The 24694-nt window shown below is 43.1% G+C and overlaps 1 protein-coding gene and 1 pseudogene across 1 annotated transcript; one reads left to right on the forward strand and one right to left on the reverse strand.

Annotated features, from left to right (window-relative positions):
- Positions 1–1609: 1609 nt before the first annotated feature.
- Positions 1610–9184, reverse strand: LOC148156071 (uncharacterized; annotated as a pseudogene).
- On the forward strand, positions 8083–22975 carry LOC106912825 (NLR family CARD domain-containing protein 3-like). Its single transcript, XM_088010597.1, has 8 exons — positions 8083–8476; positions 11002–11105; positions 11883–11961; positions 17856–18090; positions 18169–18231; positions 19664–19933; positions 20203–20487; positions 21183–22975. The coding sequence occupies exons 2-8, from the start codon at positions 11032–11034 to the stop codon at positions 22958–22960; spliced, it is 2784 nt and encodes a 927-aa protein (XP_087866723.1). The 5' UTR covers positions 8083–8476; positions 11002–11031; the 3' UTR covers positions 22961–22975.
- The last annotated feature ends 1719 nt before the right edge of the window (positions 22976–24694 follow it).

The raw sequence follows: 24694 nt of genomic DNA on the forward strand, positions 1-24694 counted from the left end.
TCATCATCCCTCTCTTCTGCTCCTCTTCCTCCCTCAGTGCAGCCAGCCTGGCCTCCTCTTCCTCTGCTAGAAACTGATGAAGCTGCTTAAACTGCTCCCTAATCTGCCTCTCTGTGTGTCGGGCCTGGACCTCCAGGTGTTCTGCTGTCTGATCAAACTCCTCCTGAACTTTCTTCCTGAGCTCCAGCTTCTCCTTTAAAGGCTCCAGAGTTTCCTGAAGTTTCTTCCTGTGTTGCTGAGCAGCTTCATCGATGGCTCTGAATCTGTGCTCGGTGTGTAAATCTGAATCTCTGCAGACGAGACACACTGGCTGCTGATGGTCCAGACAGAAGAGTTTGAGTTTCTCAGAGTGCAGAGAGCAGAGACCCTCTGAAGCATTTTGGTTTCTCTGCTGTAACAAAGACTCACACAGATTCTTCAGAGCCAGATTACAGGGAGGAGGATCTGATGCTGATCTTTTCCTACCAACAGGACATGAGTGACCAGTTCTTCTTCTCCAACATTTCTGGAGAGGCAGCAGAAGTTCTGCTCACTACTTTTCTCTCTAGCACTCGGTGAAGGCCGACGCTTTTCCCTCTGCTCCTCTCCCTACCCATTCCACCCTGCTTGATCTTTCTTGCTTTTTTGGAGCCTTTTTTTGCACATCCTCCAAATCTATCAATTATACATCTGGTTAACTGGTCTCTCAATCCAAGTGATCAAATTTTCTCCAGGAGACGGAGCAAATGGGAACCCTCTTGTCCTGCAGGAACACACATGATGGGATGGTTTCACCTGGATTTATTCATGATAACAGGATTTCTGCTGTTTGCAGCTTGTGCATTTCTGGCTTAGCAACACATTTGTGACAGATTTGGCCTAGTTAAAACACACAGACAGACTACTGTATTTTGTGGGACCCAAGTTGGATGTGAGTCTTGCTGAGACTGGCAGCCCAGCTGAGGATCCAAAACTCACTAGCAGGATGGAATAGATCTTGGAGAAGCTGCTGGCTTTGGTTCAGTGGAACGGCCACATTAATCTGGATGAACTAGAAGAGATATAACGGTTAAAGACTCGAGGACAGACAGAAATGTTAAGTCTGCCAGATCTAAAGAGAATTTGTTCTTCTGAATCTGTGTGGCCTTCTGGATATCTGGACTCTCCTGGAGACCAGATAGTATGTAAACAAACGGCTCGTTCCCGTCTCCTCTCCCTTCCCAAGTCACCCTGGAATCTGATGGCTGAACTCTAGAGGACTCTCTCCTGATATTTCCACCTTCATCAGAGAGTTTTTACATTATTACTTTGTAGAAACTGTGCAGTTCTCACTGTTAACCCAGAAAAGGAATCAGAACAAACTGAGAATCCAGAAAAATTCCTCCAGAACCAGAACATTTAGTTTTTATTATTACTTAGAAACTTGTAAAAGTACTAATTACTTTTACAAGTTTAGAGCAACACTTACTTATACTTACCTAGCAACCCAAAACAGAGACCAGATCAAACTTGGAGTCCAGAAAAACCACCTTAGCAACGACCTTTAACCTCAGATTCTTCCACCCTGGTGACCCTTAAGAGGAGTATTTAGTTTATTCCCTTTGGATCAACATGATTAGATTTCTCTCCTTCTGCTCTTTACCTTGGTTTATTATTTTGTCTGTATTTCCTGTTTAATTCCTATGAAGCTCTTTGCTTTGCCTTGTTGCTGAAAATGTGCTACATAAATGAAATTAGCTTTAGCTTCTCTGACCTCAGAGCTGATCTGGTCCAGAAGGTCAGAGGTCGCCAGATCTGAGCTGCTTCCCTGCAGAAAGAAGAGAAGACAGAGACAGGGAGGCGAGGGTCACCAGGACTCCTTCAGTACCACCAGAACCCAGATCAGGGTCAGTTCTTCACAGATCAATCAAACACTGGGTCCAACTGACCCGGCAGGAACAGGGAGAACTAATCCTGTTCCTGACTCACAGGTTCTAGATCAACTCTTCCTCCAAAGTGTTTTATCAAACTGGGACAGAACCAGAACCCTGCAGCAGAGTCCAACCACTGACCTCTGACCTGTAGATGAACCCGTTTCTTCATCAGGATGGTTTCCTCTCTGCTGCAGATGCTGCAGGTGTAAATCTTTCCATCTTCAGGTGTGGGGTGGTTCAGGGTCAGACTGAGGTCTCCATGTTGAAGCTTGTCCTCCATCTTGGTTCTGGTTCTGTAGAGCCGGTCCTGTTCTCCAGGTTGGTCCCAACCGTTCTGATACACATGGACCTTCCTGTTGTCTCCATCTGTCCACTCCACCTTAGCCTGGTGAGGCAGTCGGGTTGTGGTTCTGCAGGGCAGCAGGACCCACTTTACTCCATATTCCAGCCAAACCTGCTACTCTGAGGAAACAACAAGCAGAAAGTCGGATTTAAAGCGACGGCACTCGCTTTAAATACGACTGTTGTGGAATAAAATGCCTGTGAAAAATCCTTATTTTCCCATTTCCCTCACCTGCCACCTGAGCAGCCATGGGCTGAACTTATACAGCTGAACCCCCCGCTGCCACTAAAGGCTCTAATTTCAAGGATTTATAACTCAGTCCAATCATATGATGTCTTTTTAGCTCCAAACACCAGGAGAGCCTGGGAGCCTGAACTGGGGCTGGTTTTTGATGAACGTTGGTGGGAATCAGCCCTGACAGCCATTCAAACTTCTCCATGTGCCGCCTGAGCTCGGTTCAGTTTAAAGTGCTATTCAGACGTCATTATTCCAAAACTAGGCTGGCAGATCTTCCTAAATACGGTAGATGTTACCGATCCATGTGGAGGCTCACCCTGCAATCTGCCACACATGTTTTTCACCTGCTCAGGCCTCACAAGTTTCTAGCAAATTTACTTTCTCAACAACTGTTGACAGTTTAGCTCACACTGGAACTTTTTCTGGTTCATTTTCTGCTTCTACTGGAGGTTTCTCCCTGTTAGCCCTCCTGTGGTCTTAGCATAACGCTAAGGAGGATCGTTACATGGGGAAGCAGGGATTTGTCCTGCCAGACCGTCAGTTCCCAGAACCACACACATAAAAACCTTGTAAAAGCCACAGAGGGTCAGTGCGCCCCCTCCAGGCCACAGGAGGTTAGAGGGGTTTGGATATTTGCTCCAGCAAACAAAACCTTTTAAAATATATTTTTCATCTAAAAATGTCTTTTAATAATTTGAGTATTTGACCAAATGACTTGATTCAAACTAAAATGTAACATTTTATGACTTCTACTCAACTAGACTCAGGATTTTAATGCTGACTTGGGATTTTTATCCAGACTTTGGTGGAATATCTTGCAATACAATCCAGAGCATCTCCTGGTTTTTGTTTCTGCTTTTAATGCTGTTTTCAAATGATTTAATAAAAGAATCATATTGAAGTGAATCTCCATCAAAAACTCAGATCTTCTTTATATCTAATGAGGAATTGCTATCAGGTAAAGTTTGGAGTTTTTCAGCTTTTCTGAAGACGTGACAATTTTCTTGATGACTAGAAATGTGAGACGTTTATTTTTTGGTGAGTTTTAATGTTTGGTTGGTGAATCAAACGACCTGCAGAAGGAGTCTGAGATTGTGAATCCATGCCAGGAGAAAAATATGCAGATCTTTGCTTTTCAACAAAATACAAACATGTTATTTTGAATGTAGAGTCATAAACATGAATTTTTACAATGACACCAGACTTAATCTGACAGGATGAAAAGTTACCACCCTCTGATAACAGGACACATTTTATCCATCTGCATTTAGAGGCAGAAAAGTTTAGAGACTCACCTGACATGAAATAATGTGGAAGATGAAATAAAAGGCCTGCAGAGACGATCAGAACCAGAACCAGCAGAACCAGGAGAGCTGTGGCCCAGGATGGAAAGCTTCCTGTGGAAATCAAATGAGGTTTGACCTTCCTCTGACCTTTGACCTCCATCAGTAGATCAAATCAATCAAATGTTATTTGTCATTTCAGCAGCAAGATATTTCAAAGAGCTTCACATCATTAAACACAAAGTCATGCAACATAGAATCAGCAAAACATGACATAAAGTCATTGAATTGGTAACCGATTCTGTTCCAGCTGTGTCTCTGTGACCTTTGACCTGTGTCAGAACCACTGTGTGTCTCAGGATGTCCTGGCCCCTGTAGATGGTGCAGATGTTGCTTCCACTGTCTCTGTCAGTGGGATCCCTCAGGGTCAGACTGGCGTCTCCGGTCCTCAGCAGCTCTTTATTCATCTCTGTGCGCCGCCATAAAGGCTGTCCTGCTTATTGTCAGATCTGCTGCTGTTTGGAAACACATGAACCATCATGAGTTCTGGTTCTGGACGGGTCCAGTCCACTGAAGTGTCCTCAGGAAGGTCAGCAGACGTTCTGCAGGGCAGGATAACAGACTCTGCTCCTTCATTCATCGCCACCTCCTCCTGATCATCTGAGGAAACATCAAATGTAACCAGTGGGGAGGAAACTGACATGAAATTATTACAACATTTAATATCATTGAGTTTCTGTGTTGTGCTGGAAAATTAGAGGCAAATATCTGATGACTGTTAATGAGATGCCATGTCTTCTCTGTTTACTGCGTCCACAATCAGCAGGCAGACATTTTTAAAGAAGGATTTGTGTCAATTTCACAAGTAGAGAAAAGATTTTCATTTAAAGATATAAAACCAAGCAGCTGTTTTTACATGACATTTACTGGATATTTATTTATATCATCTTCATTGAACCAATTGTGTCTCAGTGAGATGAAAAATCAACCTTTGAAGAGACCTAGCCGAGACAATACACAAACAATTACAGATCAAAACTACATCAAAATGCAATTCATGTCAAATGTAGATAATAAAGGAAGAAGAAAAAAGCAACACAAATGTAGAAATAGGACTAAACTACAACTTGATATTAATCAAAGCTTACAAAACAAATCATAAACTGATGAAGAGACAAGAGAGGAGAGAATTTCCTTCAAGTCTTTCTACAGTTGATTCCAATCTGAGCATCTAAATCTAATTTAGTTTGACTTTGTTTTATTAGATTTGTATGATTACATAGTCTAATAAAATGCTCGTTATAAAACCACCTGATCCAACTCTACTAATTATCCACAATTGTTGTCAAATAATTTCATGAACATCAAGTTTCTACTGCAAACAGAGCAGCTGATAGATTCCCTCTGAGTCCTTGGTCTCATTCATCCATCCATGGGTTTCACTCATTCACTCTGGGATGCTGCTGCTGCTGCTGCTGGTCTCCATGGTTACAGAGACCAGGATCAACAACCATCATCATCAGTTTTCTCGCTGCAACAGATTCATTCACAACATGTAGCTTTAGAATCTGGTGTTAATCTGACCTTTGACCTCCAGGTGAACGGCTGCCAGCTCCAGTTCTTCTCTCCCGTCGTAGATGATGCAGGTGTAGTTTCCACTGTCAGACAGGTGAGGTTTCCTCAGAGTCAGGCTGAAGGTTCTGCTGTCCAGAGGGTTCATGGAGGTCCGGCCTGTAAAGTTCTGGTTCTGGCCTTTGAGCTCATCGTTGTCTTCTCTCCTCAGGTGGACAGATTTAGGAGTGAGATCGCTGCGGTTCCACATCAGTGAGGCTCTTCAGGCAAATGATCAGAGTATCGGCAGCTCAGGAGGACAGACTCCGCCCCCTCATTAACCTCCACCACTCCAGCAGGGCATGCTGGGAAACTGAGGACACAGACAGGAAATACTACATGTTCAGTGGGAAGAAATGACATTGCAAGGATCTGATGTGGGATTTTTAATTGATGAACAAAGATTTTTAAAAAGATTCAAGTCCTGGACTCCATTATTTGGGTAGAAGGGATCACTCTTTACTTTGAACCCTTTAAATAAACAGGGACATAAAAGTGTCATAAAAACTGATAGTTTAATCAAAGTATAGCTTATCGTACCATGGTAAAGAAATGCAGCTGTCAGAGCAGCAACTTCAGTTTGAACAAGAATATAAACACAAAGATAAAAAGTATAAAAGTGAGAATAAGGAACTACAATCATGACGACTTTAACACTCGATTCAGATTCAAACATATTGATCCCAAGGGGAAATGAAATGTAACACATATTATTCAAGGCTCTTCAAAGACTTATTGTAGGTGGTGATGGTTGTGGGCAGGAAAAGTCTCCTGTAGTGGTCTGTGTCGCAGCACATTTCAAGGAGCCTCTGACTGAAGACACTGTTTCTCTAAGGCCGTCTGATGAAGAGGATGGTCAGGGTGATCCATAATGTTCCTGATTTGATCTAAAGTTCCTCTGGACCATCATCTCCAGTAGCCCCACAGTCATCCCCAGAACAGAACAGAACCAGAACCAGAACCTCCCTTTTTCCCAGGGATCCAGACGCTCTCAAACTGGTTTTTCCGTCTTTGGCTCCGTCTTGGTCTGATCTGACAAATTGTGTCCAGGCTGGTTTGAGACTTTATGGATTTAGTCCAAATGACCACAACATAACTCGTCTTTATCTTCACCTGCAGACGCTCAGCAAACTGGATTTAATTAAAAGCAACATGATGAGAGATATTTAATAGATTAGATTTAATAGAGACTCTTTATGTTCACATGCTGACGTTTGCTGAGAAAACACCTGGAACCTGATAGCAGGAAATTATTACATTTGTCTTTTTAAAATACATATCTATGTTAAAAACATTTCAAACATAAAAATACAAAAATACCTGTTTATTTGATGACTGCCAAGATGAACAATATGTGAAGAGAAGGAGACAAGATCTAGTTTTACTAGATCTACAGCAACAAAAGGACGAGTAGCATTTGATTTACTAACTACATCAACCTTTGTCAAAAGTGCCAACATTGTGTAAAATGTGTTCAAATCCTAACTGAGCCATTAAAGACAGAGCAATGCTAGAGCATCGCTGTCTGAGCCACACAGGAACCTTTCAAAATAAAGGCCCAACAGCTTCAACCATCATCACACAGCAAAACTCCCTGAAGCAGTGGCTGGTGAAGAGGAGAAATCAGACTAATGTCATCAAGTCAGAGACATCAATTCAGTCTCATCTCCAATGAGACGTCGTTAATCTAACTGGTTACATTTTGTCATCTTGGGACAACATGGAACATTTTGGGGAGCCTTTAATTGTCCCCAGATTATCCAGCTGTGGCTCATTTTGTCTGCCCCACTCAGGCACTGAGTAAAAAACAAGTGACTGAGTAAAGCTCACTGACAGCATGTTGGATTAAAGATTACAGAGAAATATGACTTTGGAGAATAAATGTCAGCAAATGATCATTTACAGCTGTCAGCTTCACATGGCAACAATATGTCCATGTTGTCCAGCTTCACATGGCAACAATATGTCCATGTTGTCCAGCTTCACATGGCAACAATATGTCCATGTTGTCCAGCTTCACATGGCAACAATATGTCCATGTTGTCCAGCTTCACATGGCAACAATATGTCCATGTTGTCCAGCTTCACATGGCAACAATATGTGACATTTTGTTCAGTATGTATAGATATTTTATAACCAGTTATTGGTTTGGGTCTCACTGGTTGTTCTGCTTCCACAGCAGAATAAATACTTAAAATGAAGGAAGTATGAGGCTCATCTTATCGACAACATTAAAAACTTCGTGATTCATCATTAAAACTTTACTATTTGTCAAGTTATGCTAAAATTTCGGGCTGCAGATGATAATAAACTCAGAGCCGTTTGGAGCTGAAAGTCTCTGGAAACGTCAGAATGTCCTTTAGTTCAGCTGATGTCATTCAGGTCAATATATGAAGGCCAGAACCCGACCAGAACCAGAACCTGAACAGAATAACAAGCGACAACAATCTGAATAAACCTTTAAAAGTTGTTACCAGATGGACCAAAACTCTCCCAGTAGGACAATTTGAAGTGAGACCAGAACACAACAGAACCTCCATTTACTTTGGTCCCAGACAGAACCAAGTCAGAACTTCAGCTTATCAAGCAAACAGCAGCAGAACCACACAGCAACTGGTCTGAGACCGACCCAGTAGACCCTCATAGTTTCACACCTGCTGAATCTGGTTCCTGTTCCTATAAATCTCGGCCTCCACCTGTGGATCAGACGACCTGCTGGCTTCTTTCCTTCTGTCAGTCAGATGGTCTCTGATCTCTGCATGCGAAGCGAGACGATACGACGTCTTTTCCTCCCTGACAGAGCTGCTCTACCAGAGACGTTAACAGAGGAACCAGCAGGCCTCCTGACATACAGATAATAAAATAAACTCAAAAAGGCACCAGGGGCATCAGGGATAAAGGGTCAGGGGCTTCTGAGCTTTTCATCTCAGAACGGCAGAGATGAATCTGCTAGAACCAGTTGGAGCAGAATCAGGTCTGAACTCCTCCCAGTAACTCCTCCTCCTCCTCCATCGCAGGTGAAGCTGGTTTATTCCCAGAAGCAGCTCTCCTGAGTCTCAGTCGGTCTGAAGCCACTGGAGAGTTTCTTCTTCTGATTCTACAACAAACTGTAAGTTTGCTTTGTTTCCTACTTGAACTTTGTCTTCAGGAACTTTCCTGCTTGTTTCTCTCTGATGTTTGGAGAAAATGTTGGTTGTGTTCTGTGTTTTTCTGTGTAGTTATTTTGAGATTTTCTGTGTTAAGTCCTGGTTCCCTGTGAGTCTCTGTCTTGTCCTCCCTGTTGATTGATTCCAGTTGTGTCTAGTTTACTGATTACCCTCCCTGTGTATTTAAGTCCAACTGTTGTCTTTGACTCTTGTCAGATCCTCGTCATATGTCGTATGCCTGTGTTGTGCTGCTGGATTTATTATTACATTCTTCATATTCATCTTCATCCTGGGTCCTCCCTGCGTTCTCCCTCACCACCTCACTAATACTACAAATCATGACAGAAGGATCCGACCGCTAAACGGTGAGGAACACTACTTATCATCATGGGCCCAGAGACTTGGAGTGAGTACACCGATGCAGACTACCGCCACCTCCTCCAGCAATGCAAGGATCGCCCGAACATGTTAGAACCGGTGCTTGAACATTGTGAAATTTACTTACGAGACAAACACACCTCCAAGCCTGCTCCAACTGTTCCAGTTCCTCCTTTGTTTCCCGCCCCATTCACAAGTGCTCCTGTGTCTACTCCAGCTCCATCCGTCCGCTCCACACATTCAGCTCCAGCCACTGCTCTGACATTCGCCTCAGCTCCCCCTGCTTCAGTCATCGTCCCTGTTGAAACTCCAGCCACTCTGCCTCCCGCTTCCACTGCTGCCCCAGTCACTGGCCTCAGTTCCCTCAGTGCTTCCCTTGAGGCTCTTAGAGCTTCAGGTTCCCCTGTGCCCTGCCTAAGACTCTGCCTTCCTGTGCTTTTCCAGTGCCGGCTCCAGAATTTCCAGTGCCTGCTCCCTCCGGGTCCCCCGCCTCCAGAGCCTGCTCCCTCCAGGGGTCCCCGCCTCCAGAGCCTGCTCCCTCCAGGGGTCCCCGCCTCCAGAGCCTGCTCCCTCCAGGGGTCCCCGCCTCCAGAGCCTGCTCCCTCCAGGGGTCCCCGCCTCCAGAGCCTGCTCCCTCCGGGTCCCCCGCCTCCAGAGCCTGCTCCCTCCAGGGGTCCCCGCCTCCAGAGCCTGCTCCCTCCAGGGGTCCCCGCCTCCAGAGCCTGCTCCCTCCGGGTCCCCCGCCTCCAGAGCCTGCTCCCTCCGGGTCCCCCGCCTCCAGAGCCTGCTCCCTCCAGGGGTCCCCGCCTCCAGAGCCTGCTCCCTCCGGGTCCCCCGCCTCCAGAGCCTGCTCCCTCCGGGTCCCCCGCCTCCAGAGCCTGCTCCCTCCGGGTCCCCCGCCTCCAGAGCCTGCTCCCTCCAGGGGTCCCCGCCTCCAGAGCCTGCTCCCTCCAGGGGTCCCCGCCTCCAGAGCCTGCTCCCTCCGGGTCCCCCGCCTCCAGAGCCTGCTCCCTCCGGGTCCCCCGCCTCCAGAGCCTGCTCCCTCCGGGTCCCCCGCCTCCAGAGCCTGCTCCCTCCGGGTCCCCCGCCTCCAGAGCCTGCTCCCTCCGGGTCCCCCGCCTCCAGAGCCTGCTCCCTCCGGGTCCCCCGCCTCCAGAGCCTGCAGCCGGCCCTCCGTCAATTCAATGTCTTTTTGTTTATTTTTGTTAACCCAGTTTATGTTTCCTTCTAGATCGGCTTGCTGCTGTTCCAGTTGTTTCAGTTTCTGCTTTGTTTTAGTTTTGCTCTGTGTGGTTTTACTTTCTTAGCTTTTACAGAGGAGGACGTTGCATCTCAGTCCTCCGAGTAATTTTAATATGCGAAATAAGATGCTTTTCCTGGGATATGAGCAGTTTTAGTGTTTAAGGGATGAACTGAGTAGAATTATTTTTTTTTTATTTGTCGGGTTCAACAGGATTTTGAGTGAGTGCTTTTGTGTTTGGGATCACTTCTATACTTTTACTTTTTTTCCAAAATAATCTGAGTAATTATTAACAGAATTGGTGAAATATTTTCCTGGCCCAACGTAATTGTTAGTTTTAGCCTTACTTTTCACTTTCACTTTATTTTGATAAACTATCAATATTACACACAGAAAACAAAAACAAAATCCTACTTTACAAACCCATAATCTACTAAAAGAGGAATGGGCTTGAGCCAAGGCTGATGCTTGCCTACCCTGTTCATGAAACCAGCAGTTAAAGGGTTTCTTCTGTCCATATACGTACATAAGTACACATACATCACTTTCATACATGGTAACACAATACATAACACTACAAGGTTCTTTTAAAGTTCACCAAGAAAGGACACCTTTACATTAAAATATTTTGTCCTTGGGATGATACATTTGACCTTGTTATGGTTGTTTGTTCCCTGTATGATGTCCATCAGCTGACACTGAAATCAAACAGAAAAGAGTCTACAAGTGAAGAAGCAGCTGAAGCAGCAACCCAAAGCTAACTGAGGCAGCTAATACCATCCAACCCTGAAATCAAAATGAGAATAAGAACCTCATATCTGCAGCTGATGTTCAGATGAATCCTAACATTTCTGTCCGTTTCCTCTGCAGGTGAAGGCAGCGTGAGCTGATGTGAGCAGCATGGATCAGGATCAGGATGTGAATAAGAGCGTTCCTCTGCTCAGAGAGCAGAAGAAAGGGAGCAGGGGTCAAAGGTGAGACCAGCGTCTCTGACTGGCTGAGCTCAGCTCTGATATCACTGCATCTTCAGCGTTTCTGTTGTACAGTGTTACAGTGCAGAAGATCAGTCCACACAACATCCATGCTGCAGTCCCATCCACACATGTCTGACTTGGTGTTGCTCACTCTGCTAAAACTAAAAACTTTCGGTTTTTCTCCATTTCATGAACATCCACTGTAGAAGCTAAGCCAAAGCTTTAAGCCCCTGAGGTGGTGCACCGGGGTAAAATTGACACGCCGATCACTTAGCCGCTTAATTGAAATGAGAGCCGTTGCTCTGCCAGATCAGCATATGCTTAGCACAAACTGACGGCTACATCTATGCGCAGGCATGCATACTCACTGCATGTATGAGTCTGAGCATTCACCACTCGGCTCATCCCGTCATAGTCAAACAGCCTCTCAATGGCCAGAACAGCTGCTGAGGTTTTCCAAATTTCACAATATGCCTGGTGACTTGGCTGCTCCAAAAAGCAGCAATCTCGTTGTCAAAAATCCAGTTTTGTACTCGTCTTAAACAACATCCTTGACCAACATGGACAGACACACAGTCTTCCACTTCCCCCAGGAGTCAATGGTGTATCCAGGCACAAATGTCCCATCGGGGCAAGAGGGCTCCACTTGTGAAAGTAAATATGTTGGACCTCACTTTGACAGACAACAACTGAGTCCCACACTGAGGGCAGCACACATAACAAAAATGCTAAAAAGAAATTACTTAACATGTATCAACCTTTTTCATTTCTTTGCAGTGTTCAAATTCACACAACTGAAACTGTGACCTCTGTGGATCATCAACAGCCCTTATACAGGCTAGGAAATGAAAATGCTGTAAGTCAAATTTCATCACTTTTCATGCCAAGTGTTTGGACAGATGGGCATCAAATTTACTTCAGCCAATAGAAACATTTCTCCTTTCCTTTTGGAGAGGATAATGTTGCACACTTAATAATTAATCAGTGTGGTGTTGCGCAGGCTCTTTTATTTTGGCGAATGCTGTGGAAACATGAGAGCGACAGTGAGCGCCTTCGCTGACCGGCCGTTACTGCGCTTAATTGCCGTTGGCTCGCTGAGTCAGGAGCGGTCACTGTGCTCTATGTGCCCTCTGGTGGCGAACCGTTGCCACTGCAGTACAGCGCCTCTCAGCAAGAGAAGAGCAGCTTAAGAGCACAGCCAGCACGAGAAAAATAGAAGCAAATAAACAAAAAGAAAAGGGAGGGGGTGTAATTACTTCTGATGTCCATTCTCTCACACTCTCCCCTCAAAAATGAATGCCGTCCCGACATTCGGGTACCCTAGCTTTACAGCAAATAAATCAGCAAACATGTTGTTTTGATGCTTTACAATCATGTAGAGTTCTTCTAAGAAGGAGTCAGAATGAATGTTCAAAGAGATGCTATGCTGTGTCCAGTCCGAAAATATGACATGTATCTTCTATTAATGTCACATTGTTGCAGTCGACATCATTGTACACAATGACAATCCACCACTTGATCCGCCAGTAGCGTAAATACCTGCAATCTCTTCTGAGAGTGAGGTACTTTAACCTACAAGTAAACTCTACCTTCAGAAACATGCTAAAACAGAGACCCTGGGTACTCATATCATTCTAACTAAAACGCATCAAAAGTAGTTAATCATGCAAATCATTCTAACTTATTCACATCACATAAAAGGCTGTCCCAGATTATGGTAATTAAATCTTAACAGGTTTTCTTGTTCGAAAAGGATACCTTCTCACCCTGCGGGGTGATGTCAGTCTCTTCTTTGTCACTGGCAGCTGACTGGTGAGACTCATCTCCACTGTGCATGTTCTCATGTTCTCTGGATGAAAGTCTTCTTCTAGTGTTGCATCCATGTCCTCACCAAGAGTTGGTTGCTGCACTGGTCCACCACCATCAGCTATGCAGTCCCTTTGCATGTCCTCGTTGTGTGGGTGGAACTCTGGTGCCTCTGCTCTCAGCTGACTCTCGATGAGATGATCTGACTCCATGTTGTGATGCTGTAGAGCTGCATGAATGATGGCTTCCCAGTCTTCTTCATCATCTGAGCTATCTGCATGTCTCTGCTTCTCTTTCTCTTTTTGGGGTCTTTTAGGTTGAGTGGTTACTTTTGGTTCTGTTGTTGAAAGGAAATCACATGGAAGCAGCAGATTCCTGTGGATGGTCCTGATTCGCCCTTTTCCACTTTCTGGGTGAATTTCATACACAGGGCTGTCCTGATATTTTCTTTCTTTAACAATGTACACTTTATCTTCCCAGAATGCTCTTAATTTTCCTGGTCCTCCCTTCTCATTCAGATTCCTAACAAGCACTCGGCAACCTGTATACAACTCCCCTCCATGCAGTTTCTTATCATAGTGAGCCTTCCCTCTCATCGCCTGCTTACTGGCTGTTCTGGATGTCAACTGATAGGCTTCACTCATCCTTGTCCTCCATTTTTCTTTTTTTTTTGTAATTCAAATTTTATTGATTTTCTGAATATCAGATACTGTTCCCCCACTTTAAAACGGGGGAAACTGTATCTGATGGGTAATATTGAGCATTAAATTGCATTGCCCTCTTTTTAATTCATATGGCACTATTCTATCTATCTATTTATTATAATTATAATATATATAACATGTATTATGTATTATAATATATATAATTTATTATAATTATAATATGTATAAAATATATATTTATTATAATTATAATATGTATAATTGTAATGTATAATATGTATTTATTATAATTATTAGTATTATTACTATTAGTTTCCCGCAAAAACGTGAAGAAAGTGTGACAACTTTGCCGAAGCGTTATTTGAGCTTTCACGGTGTCCGTAGTTCCCCAGACAAGCGCACCGAACAAGCGCGTGCTTGCTACGCGCGCGCTTTCTCAGTGTTCATCACGAGCACGCGCGTATTTTGCCGCGTGGGCGGGGCGGAGCGGCAAGACGAAGGAGGAACTATATCTGATGGGGAAACGCGGATTGACGTAACACCTGTTACGTAACACCAGCCGGGCCAGCCAGTGGGTGACGCAAGCTCCACTGCTGTTCACTGATTGGCTGAGGGTGTGGACAAACAGAGCAGCGGAGAGAGAAGAAAAATGAAGGCGCAACGTTTGAAACTCGCTGCAACACGGAAGTGATGGAAGATACAAACAAGCCGTTAACTAAAAAAGATGCCGGCTTTTTTCTTTGCTTCGGATTTCAATATTCAGCAGCAGCTCGATGGAGCCGTGAGGAATGAGTCGTTTTGTCAGTAGTGGAGCGAATGTAAAGCCTCGTTAGCCGCTTCGGAGCCCCACGATGAACACCGACCAGACGCGGCTGCTGCTCTCCAGCCAGGTGAGCAGTTTGGAGATATATCTGTCTGGTTTTCACTACATTTAAGGTTGCATACATACAGTCATGGAAGACATTTAAAACACAAAGTCTGCTGTATTTTTATTGCTCAAACACAACATGCGTATTTTCTGAAGACACTCGGTTGCACATTACAGTTATAAATAACTCAATATTGTACAGCATGTTACCTTCTTTTGTTTATTTTGTGTGAATCTACGGGCTTCGATTGTTTCTCATTTTGCTGTTGCATCTGAGTTTCCCCCGTTGCGAGATAATAAAACATATGACATCCTATTATTGTAAAATGTCTATATATCAGTTCTCTAATCAAATTGTTATGAATTATTAATTGTAGAATGAGCAATAAAACGATGGTGGTATTTTATCCATGGCTGTATGCATGCATAGGTCTAAAACATACAAGTAATTGCATTTTGTCTTTAATTTGCACTATTCCAGTTATTTATAATTCTTTATGTCTGGATGGTAAAACAAATGTTTGCATATATATAAAGTAACATGACTGTTTTAAATAATTCCTTATATGTATGTAACTTGGACATTAGTAACTATGTTATTTATCTACATTTATGTGCTATAACATCTGATTATCCCAGGGAGCAGGAGGAGAGCAACATGGCTGACATGATGGAGAACCATCAGAACAGGATCTCCTTCAGGAGGAAGCAGCTACCAGCAGATATGGCAGAGCTCCATGGAGATTTGATACAAACAGAAAAATAAAAGTTGTCGCGTCTCAGTGAACAAAGTCTCTTTATTTCTGCTCACTCCACACATTATTGTATATACATGTAGTTTATATGGCATCAAACTCCTAATACAATCCTCCCAAAATGTGAGGAGCTTTAGCCAGAGTGAAAATAACATTATATAAATATTTCATTGAACTTAACATTGTAGATTATCAATGAATCCATCCGAAACTGAATATGTTATTCAGCAAACCAAACATTTTGACATTATTATCAGGGCTGCTATTAACAAGAACCCTAAATACATGTCAGATTGGAAGGAATATGGTTTTATTTGTTCTCACTATAACTTGGACATCAGGTGAATCATAATTCAACGTATTGAGAAGTTAAAAACAACAGATTGTTAATGCATTTCAACTCTGTAAGAACATCAGACACATTTTTTAAATTATAAATATTTCATCAGCATATTGAGCTCATGTGATTCCTGCTCCAGAAAGGTGAAGGTCTCTGGACATCCTGAAGGTAAACACCGACCAACAGTCAGGAAGACGGACACTGATGAGATCCTACAACAGGACTCTGACCTGAACCTCAGAGCCACATAAAGACAGTCACAAAGTCGGCCTTCTATCACCTGAAGAACATCTCCAGGATTAGAGGACTAATGTCTCAGCACGATCTAGAGAAACCCATCCATGCGTTTATCTTTAGCCGCATTGATTACTGCAACAGCGTCTTCACAGGTCTGACTAATAAATCAATCAAACAGCTGCAGCTGATCCAGAAGCTGCTGCTCGCGTTCTCACTAAAACCAGGAAGATAGAGCACATAACACCAGTTTTAAAGTCCTACACTGGCTCCCTGTAGCTCAGAGGATAGACTTTAAAATACTGTTAGTTTATAAATCACTGAACGGTTTAGCACCACAACACATTAAAGATCTGTTATTGCTGTACCAACCGTCTAGACCTCTCAGGTCTTCTGGTTCTGCTCTGCATCCCCAGAACCAGAACCAAACGAGGAGAAGCAGCATTCAGTTTCTATGCACCACAGATTTGGAATAAACTTCCAGAAAACTCTAAAACAGCTGAAACACTGAGTGCCTTTAAATCTCAACTTAAAGCCCACCTGTTTAGAGTTGCTTATGGCTAAATTAGGATTAGAGTGCGGGTTTAGATGTTTTTATTTTTACTTTTTATCTATTAATTTCTTTTTATTTCTCTTTCTCACTGTTTCCGTTTTAATGATGTAAAGCCCCCTGAAAAAAGGCCCAGTTAAAGGACGTTTAACTAAAGTCCCACAGGGTTTAGAGTCCCAGTTGACGGCGTTTCAACTAAAAACCTAGAGGTTGGAGTCCTTGTCAAACGGTGTTTTTGACTAAAGTCCAAGAGGGTTTGAGTCCCAGTTAAACGACGTTTAACTGAAGTTTTAATGCTTTTATCTTTTTTAATCGTTTTCAAAATCTCTTTTTCTCACTGGTTATTCTATGTCACATGCTGTTTGCATTTTAATTATGTAAAGCACTTTGAAATGCCTTGCTGCTGAAATGTGCTATACAAATAAAATTTGATTGATTGATTGATTGATACAACCCAAAGGCTGCACAAAGAACCACGATGGTCTGCGGCGGCAGTTTACCAACATGAAAACACATTGGAATATATTATGAATTAATTCTGATATTTGTAAGTTATTTGCAACACCCTGACTGACATTAGCTCATGTATATTCGGCACTATTACAAGTTTTATCGTAGTTTAATACAAAAACCATCGTTAGCTTTCCTGAACCGTCTGAACCACCTGCTTTCCTGCCGCTGCAAGGCGGAGATCAGCTCCTCCTCACCACATCGCAGCTTTCCTCTCACTGTTACAATTTCTTGAAAAATAGCTCAGCTCTCTCTTCTTCTTTTGACTCGCGTCAGGTCACATGTAACGAAGCACAGCACGTAGCTCCTGGAGGCGGGGCGCTATGCGTCAGTCAGTCTGGTAAGGTTTTTAGCAACCATGAGTCATCAATGGGGCACCCTACTATATAACCTACTGGTATTGATTTCTAAATCAACACCAGACTGAGTGTTAGACTGTTGGAGTTAATTTAGGAATCAACACTGGACTGGATTGCTTTTTTTAGCGCTTTGGAACTCTTTCGTGAGTGTTAGGGACATTAACACTCATGTTGTTGAATTAACACTGTATTTATAATATTTAACACTTGCACTGGAAATCTGACACTTCTGAATTTGCTGTGCAGTAGAACTAAACACAAGTTCAAAATATGAAAATAAATAAAAACACAAGTCATTCTTCAATAGTTTCAGTTTCCAGTTTCCATGATCACATCCCATCTGTGGAATTACTTTGGTCAAGAAATTCTCTCATTACTAAATATTCCACAGTCAACAACACAGTCATGAAGTTATGAGCTACATAAATCAGAGCATGGTCAACAGTCACAGAGGTAGTCAATATTCTGCAGGGATGGTGCCATACCTTCAAACTTCACATGGGCTTCAGATTAGCTTGGAAACAATATATAGAGAACTTCATGAAATGGATTTCTATGACCGAGCAGCTGCATAAACATAAACAACTTCTTATGTGTACATCTCCCACTTTTTGTTAACTATTAGATAAGATTCATTTTGTTAACCCTTATTCCTCTTTATAGGAGTTAAAATGTTGGCTTCTGGGAACGTTGGAGGATCTGGGCAGCCAGGAGCTGAAATACTTCCACTGGTTCCTGCAGAACGCTGATGAGTCTCTGGATGGTTTTAAACCAATCAAAAAGTGTCGACTGGAGACCGCAGACAGATGTGACACAGTCGATCTGATGGTGCAAATGTACAGCAGCAACACCAGAGATGTCACTGAGAAGATTTTGATCAAGATAGAACGGATCCAAGGTCTGTCTACTAAACAAAATATAGAACATTTTATCCAGTGGTTTATTGTTTTTTAACTGAACATCTATTGACTTCCAGCAGGAAATGTTGAGTCTCCAGTTTTTCAGCAGGAAGAACAAACCTCTCCAGTTTCTCCAGCTGGTGAGTGTTGAATATGCAGCTGCTTGAAACGTCTCTAAATATGTTCAAGAAAACTGGAGTGATGTTTAGAGAGGAGTCAACATATGGAAAGTTTATTTATGTAGCACATTTCTGTAACAATTCAAAGTATTTTCTGTGATAAAAACATTAAAAACATTTCAGTGTCAAATTAAATGTGATAAAAAGTTGGAATATAAATTACAATTAATGATGTTTCAGATCAAGGGCGTAGGTTCGGTCTAAGTTTTGGTGGGGACCTTGACCCCCCCCCGCCCCCCCCCGGCAGCACAGTGAAATGCCCAAGAGCCTTGACTTCCCTGGTCACTGGCACTCACACTGACTGCCTCCTATAGAGTAAACAAAGCATAACCTGGTTTGTATTCACACTAGCTTAACTTAATTTAAGACTAACACTTCAAATGCCATATTTACTGAGATAATTTCACAGTATATTTCATATCTGAGAACTAACACCTCACCTGGAGCCCTGAAGCTCCAGCCACCTCTCCATCGTTCTGCTCTGCCCCTTGCTCTGCTGTCTGAGCATCCTATGTGAAAAAATATTACATAATTAACAGACCTATTCTACCTCACATTCAGTGCTGACCTTACTAAACACCGGACTTTACAACAAATGCGTTGCGTGATAGATATCTAACTTATGGGTCCACTCACTGTACTTACAGCCGACGTAGCGAAATAACTTCTAATGTCTGTCCTTTTCTTTTTTGGTGGCGACATGGTCTCGGAGACTCAGAAGGAGACGCGTGTGCCCAGCTAGCCGCCGCCTTTTGCAGCTAATCAAAGAACGTCCGACGATTCAACTGACTCCCCCTCCCCCCACCCCCCCGACAGCACCGTTCCGACACGGTTCTCGGAGGCTCATAATAAATGTCAAACTAAGAAGCTTCCGTTCCGCGCACCGCCTGTTGCTGCTAATCAAAGATCGTAGATCCACGTTCTTTGAGCCAATATGGCAAAAATTGGTCGGGACTTTTTCATATCCCGTGAATATTGGTCGGGACATGTTCCTACCGTCCCTACCCAAACCTACGCCCATGTTTCAGATACTAATCAAATAAACTCTAACCAGGTGGATATTTAGCCTTGATTTAAAGGATCTCAGTGTTTCAGCTGGTTTCTAGTTTTCTGGAAGTTTTTTGCAGATTTGTGGTGCATAGAAGCTGAATGCTGCTTCTCCATGTTCTGGTTCTGGATGCAGACCAGAACCAGACCTAGAACCAGAACCACTTCCTGAACAAATACAACAGGAAGCCTTTATAGCCGTTTAGTGTATGTTCCAATATTTGGTGTCAAACTGCATGAACCCATATTCTACCATAACAATCCAATTATTCGGGTTAGTCTTGTTCATGTTTGCACATTTCCTTCCCTGCATAGTTTGATGTTTGTCTTGTAATTCTTTCTGCAGAGGAGAAGCTGATTAAGATGTTCAATGACTTTGTCAAAGTTTCAAAAAACAACCAAGACAACCTGAGCCAACTCTTGGAGGTCCTTATAAAGGAGAAACTGCTGATGGAGTCTGAGAGAACAGCAGTGCTTGAGAACCAAACCACTGCAAACAAAGCCTCATGCATTGTAGAAATTATAATGGAAAAAGGAGAAGAAGTCCAAAAGGAGACCATCAACCATCTGCAAACCATAGAACCAACACTGAACCCCCTTTTGTCTGCTGAAAATGGTGAGTTCATCTTTTTCTACTGTTTTCTGCTGTAAGCTCATGAAATGTTAATACTTGAAAGTCCAAACAATTAATGTTTAAGTGGCTTGAGCATTTTCTCCTAGACTGAAAGTTAATTTCCATTTATGGTTGTTCATGGGCTTCTTCTACTTATGAATAAGCAAAATAGCAAAGTAGGTCTATGCTACTGGAAGGCTTTAGACAAATGGGCTGAACTGATAGAGAATGATTTTTGAACATTCACTGTAAAGACACTCTTCTTCCTACAGACAGTGAACTTCTCAGGATCAGAGCTAATTTTGCAGAGCTGATTTCATCAGAAACCCTTAACCAGCTCATTGATGTGCTCCAAGCAGACGGTGTGTTCAGTTATTCAGAGAAACATAAAATGCTTGTGGAGAATCAAACCATAGCAGACAGAGCAAGAAACTTCATCGACTGTGTGAGGGAAAAAGGAGATGAAGCCTGGGAGAAGATGTTGGACCATCTATGTGATGCAGATCGAACACTTTTCTGTGACTTGAGTTTATCTTCTGCCAGAATCACCCAGAGAGGTAAGGCCACACATTTCTGTAATGACGAGTTAAATTTCACCTTTAAAGGATCAGAAGGACATTTTGTACCATTCATGAACAAGTAAACCAGTTTGGGATTGCAGTTAAAGACGATGGTGTAGAAATAGAGGACAGTAGAAGAGGTAGGCAAGTTCAGGGAAGGAGATGCTTCTCTGAAGAGCTTCATGTCAAAGTGTTTCATAAAGACAGAAATGGCCTGGTTCTGATGGAGCTCAGTAGGTCATTTCACCATCATGGAGCGAGACATGAAGAGTCTGGTCTGTCTTAGTGATTCTGTAAGCACTGCTAACTGAGTAGAGTGACCAGGTTCTGACATCAGCCTCAGAGAGAGCATTCAGCTAGATGGGAAAAGAACTGCTTTCTGTCATGAAACTGAAAATGCTTCTAATAATGTTCCTAATAAATCAGATAACTGGACATTTAACACATCACTGTCAGAGATCTTCATCACAGGGTTCAGATGGTTCTAATATTTCTTATCTGTGGAGTTTAAATGTATATATTTAGAAAAGAATAGTAAAATTAATTTTGTTGGTTAAAGTCTTAACTGAATCTATTAGTGTGATAACTTTATTCAAACATGTTATTTAGAAATATAATAGTTTATGTTTCTATTTCACAGTTAATAAACTGCTAACTCACAAAACCACATGTCTGTTCTTTTTCCCTTACAGTGATGATAAAACTTAAATCTGGTCTGAAGAAGAAGTTCCAGTCTGTGTTTGAGGGGATTGCTAAAGCAGGAAGTCCAACCCTTCTGAACCAGATCTACACAGAGCTCTACATCACAGAGGGAGGGACTGGAGAGGTCAATGATGAACATGAGGTCAGACAGATTGAAACAGCTTCCAGGAAACCACACAGACCAGAAACAACAATCAGACAAGAAGACATCTTTAAAGTCCCACCTGGAAGAGATCAACCAATCAGAACAGTGATGACAAAGGGAGTGGCTGGCATTGGGAAAACAGTCTTAACACAGAAGTTCACTCTGGACTGGGCTGAAGACAAAGCCCACCAGAACATCCACTTCATATTTCCATTCACCTTCAGAGAGCTGAATGTGCTGAGAGAGAAAAAGTTCAGCTTGGTGGAACTTGTTCATCACTTCTTTACTGAAACCAAAGGAATCTGCAGCTTTGAACACTTCCAGGTTCTGTTCATCTTTGATGGCTTGGATGAGAGTCGACTTCCTCTGGACTTCCACAACAAGGAGATCCTGACTGATGCTACAGAGTCCAGCTCAGTGGATGTTCTGCTGACAAACCTCATCAGGGGGAAACTGCTTCCCTCTGCTCTCCTCTGGATAACCACACGACCTGCAGCAGCCAATCAGATCCCTCCTCAGTGTGTTGGCATGGTGACAGAGGTCAGAGGGTTCAATGACCCCCAGAAGGAGGAGTACTTCAGGAAGAGATTTAGAGATGAGCAGCAGGCCAGCAGGATCATCTCCCACATGAAGACATCACGAAGCCTCCACATCATGTGCCACATCCCAGTCTTCTGCTGGATCACTGCTACAGTTCTGGAGGATGTGTTGGAGACCAGAGAGGGAGGAGAGCTGCCCAGAACCCTGACTGAGATGTACATCCACTTCCTGGTGGTTCAGACCAAAGTGAAGAAGGTCAAGTATGATGGAGGAGCTGAAACAGATCCACACTGGAGTCCAGAGAGCAGGAAGATGATCGAGTCTCTGGGAAAACTGGCTTTTGATCAGCTGCAGAAAGGAAACCTGATCTTCTATGGATCAGACCTGACAGAGTGTGGCATCAATATCAGAGCAGCCTCAGTGTACTCAGGAGTGTTCACACAGATCTTTAGAGAGGAGAGAGGGCTGTACCAGGACAAGGTGTTCTGCTTCGTCCATCTGAGTGTTCAGGAGTTTCTGGCTGCTCTTCATGTTCATCGGACCTTCATCAACTCTGGAGTCAACCTGATGGAAGAAACACAAAAATCTAAAAAGTTTTCATTTTTTAATAAACTGAAACCAAAGTCGGTCCATCAGAGAGCTGTTGACCAGGCCTTACAGAGTCCAAATGGACACCTGGACTTGTTCCTCCGTTTCCTCCTGGGACTTTCACTGCAGACCAATCAGAGACTCCTACAAGGTCTGCTGACACAGACAGGAAGTAGCTCACAGACCAATCAGAAAACAGTTCAGTACATCAAGGAGAAGATCAGTGAGAATGTGTCTGCAGAGAAAAGCATCAATCTGTTCCACTGTCTGAATGAACTGAATGATCGTTCTCTAGTGGAGGAGATCCAACAGTCTCTGAGTTCAGGAAGTCTCTCCACAGATAAACTGTCTCCTGCTCAGTGGTCAGCTCTGGGTTTCATCTTAGTGTCATCAGGAAAAGATCTGGATGTGTTTGACCTGAAGAAATACTCTGCTTCAGAGGAGGCTCTTCTGAGGCTGTTGCCAGTGGTTAAAGCCTCCAACAAAGCTCTGTAAGGACACACGTTGTTACTGCAGGTATTGTTGATGGGTAGAAATCTGCTAATTATGAGGTAAATATTCATGTTTCAGTTTATATTTTGGTGCTTTGTCTCTTCAAAGTGTCCCACTGGGGGGGATGCGCAAAAAAGAAACAGACTTCCTTCAGCAGCTGAACATAATGTTACATATTCAAGCAGCAAAACTCCTCCACTTTATGTTAACATTGAAATGGATTAATATAGTTAATTGTGTAATTTTATAATTCTCTTTCCAACCTACTTGTTACCTGTAGTTCTGTCATTTAAGGCTGGAGGCCCAACTATAGAATGAACCAGTTCACAACAAATACAAAGGTTGAGTAAAATCAGATGGTTCCTTCTCTGTCCAATAAAATCACTGTTGATTTGAAAGAACATGAATCCTGATGAATAGTTTAATACCAGATTTTCCTCCCTGTCTCCTCAGACTGAGTGGCTGTAACCTCTCAGAGAGAAGCTGTGAAGCTCTGTCCTCAGTTCTCAGCTCCCAGTCCTCCAGTCTCAGAGAACTGGACCTGAGTAACAACAACCTGCAGGATTCAGGAGTGAAGCTTCTCTCTGCTGGACTGAAGAGTCCAAACTGCAACCTGGAGACTCTCAGGTAAAATGTGACCAATCCTGGTGATTTCTATCCACCAGCTGCTAGCAGAGATTGACTAAAGTATTTGACCTCCATCCAAATGATGGGAATCAGATGTTCCAGTAACTTCCATGGCCACAGGTTTATCAAAGTAGCACCAAGGCATGTAGACTGTTTTTACAAAACATTTGTGAAATAATGTTTTGCTCTCAGGAACTCAGTGGATTCCAGCCTGGAACTGTGATAGGATGAGCAACAAGTGGCTTCCTGTCACTAACAAGTTTCTACACATAAACGTTGCTGGTTTTCATTCCCTCCATGCTGACAGAACCAAGAACAGAGGTGTTTAGAAAGGCAGTGGTCAGACTTTATTGATAGTGTAACTCTGGATACTTGACAGATTGCTGCATCCTCGGCGCACAAATGAGCTTTATTGCAGATCCTTCCTCCCAGCAGTTGTTAGACTTTCTAGCCAGAACTGCTCCCAATAGGGCTGCACCGATAGCAGTTTTCTGGCCGATCACAGATTACAGATGTTTAAAAAAGCCTAACTTACCTATTCCGATTTTGGCCGATACCATGATTTTGTCTGAAATTTTGCTCATTTTTACCTTTTCTTGAATATCTGATTCTTCCATTTAAACTTGTTGCTGGTAAACCTGAACTACCTGCTGTGGATCAATGAAGGATGTTTCTATTCTGATCCGTTCTACATGTGACAAATGTTGATTTTATTACACACAGAACTACATGAGAGTGTTATTACTATTTCATCTTATTGACAGGTTAATTTATTGACTTTTTTCCTCTCCTATAAATGACCAGTTCAGACCTTGGGCTCTACCTCAATGTTCTCATCATGTGATGAATTGTGTGTCTGCAGCTTATCAGGCTGTTTGGTCTCAGAGGAAGGCTGTGCTTCTCTGGCCTCAGCTCTGACCTTTAACCCCTCCCATCTGAAAGAGTTGGACCTGAGCTACAATCATCCAGGAGACTCAGGAGTGAAGCTGCTGTCGGCTGGACTGAAGGATCCAGACTGGAGACTGGAAGCTCTCAGGTATGGAGGAACCTGCTGCAGGAGCAGAGAAGGTCTGATAGAGGAGCAAGAGGAGAAACGTCTTTAGTCTGATG

The sequence above is a fragment of the Poecilia mexicana genome, unplaced genomic scaffold (assembly GCF_051168715.1).
Source record: "Poecilia mexicana isolate PSO_F unplaced genomic scaffold, ASM5116871v1 scaffold_12, whole genome shotgun sequence".
Taxonomy (NCBI): domain Eukaryota; kingdom Metazoa; phylum Chordata; class Actinopteri; order Cyprinodontiformes; family Poeciliidae; genus Poecilia; species Poecilia mexicana.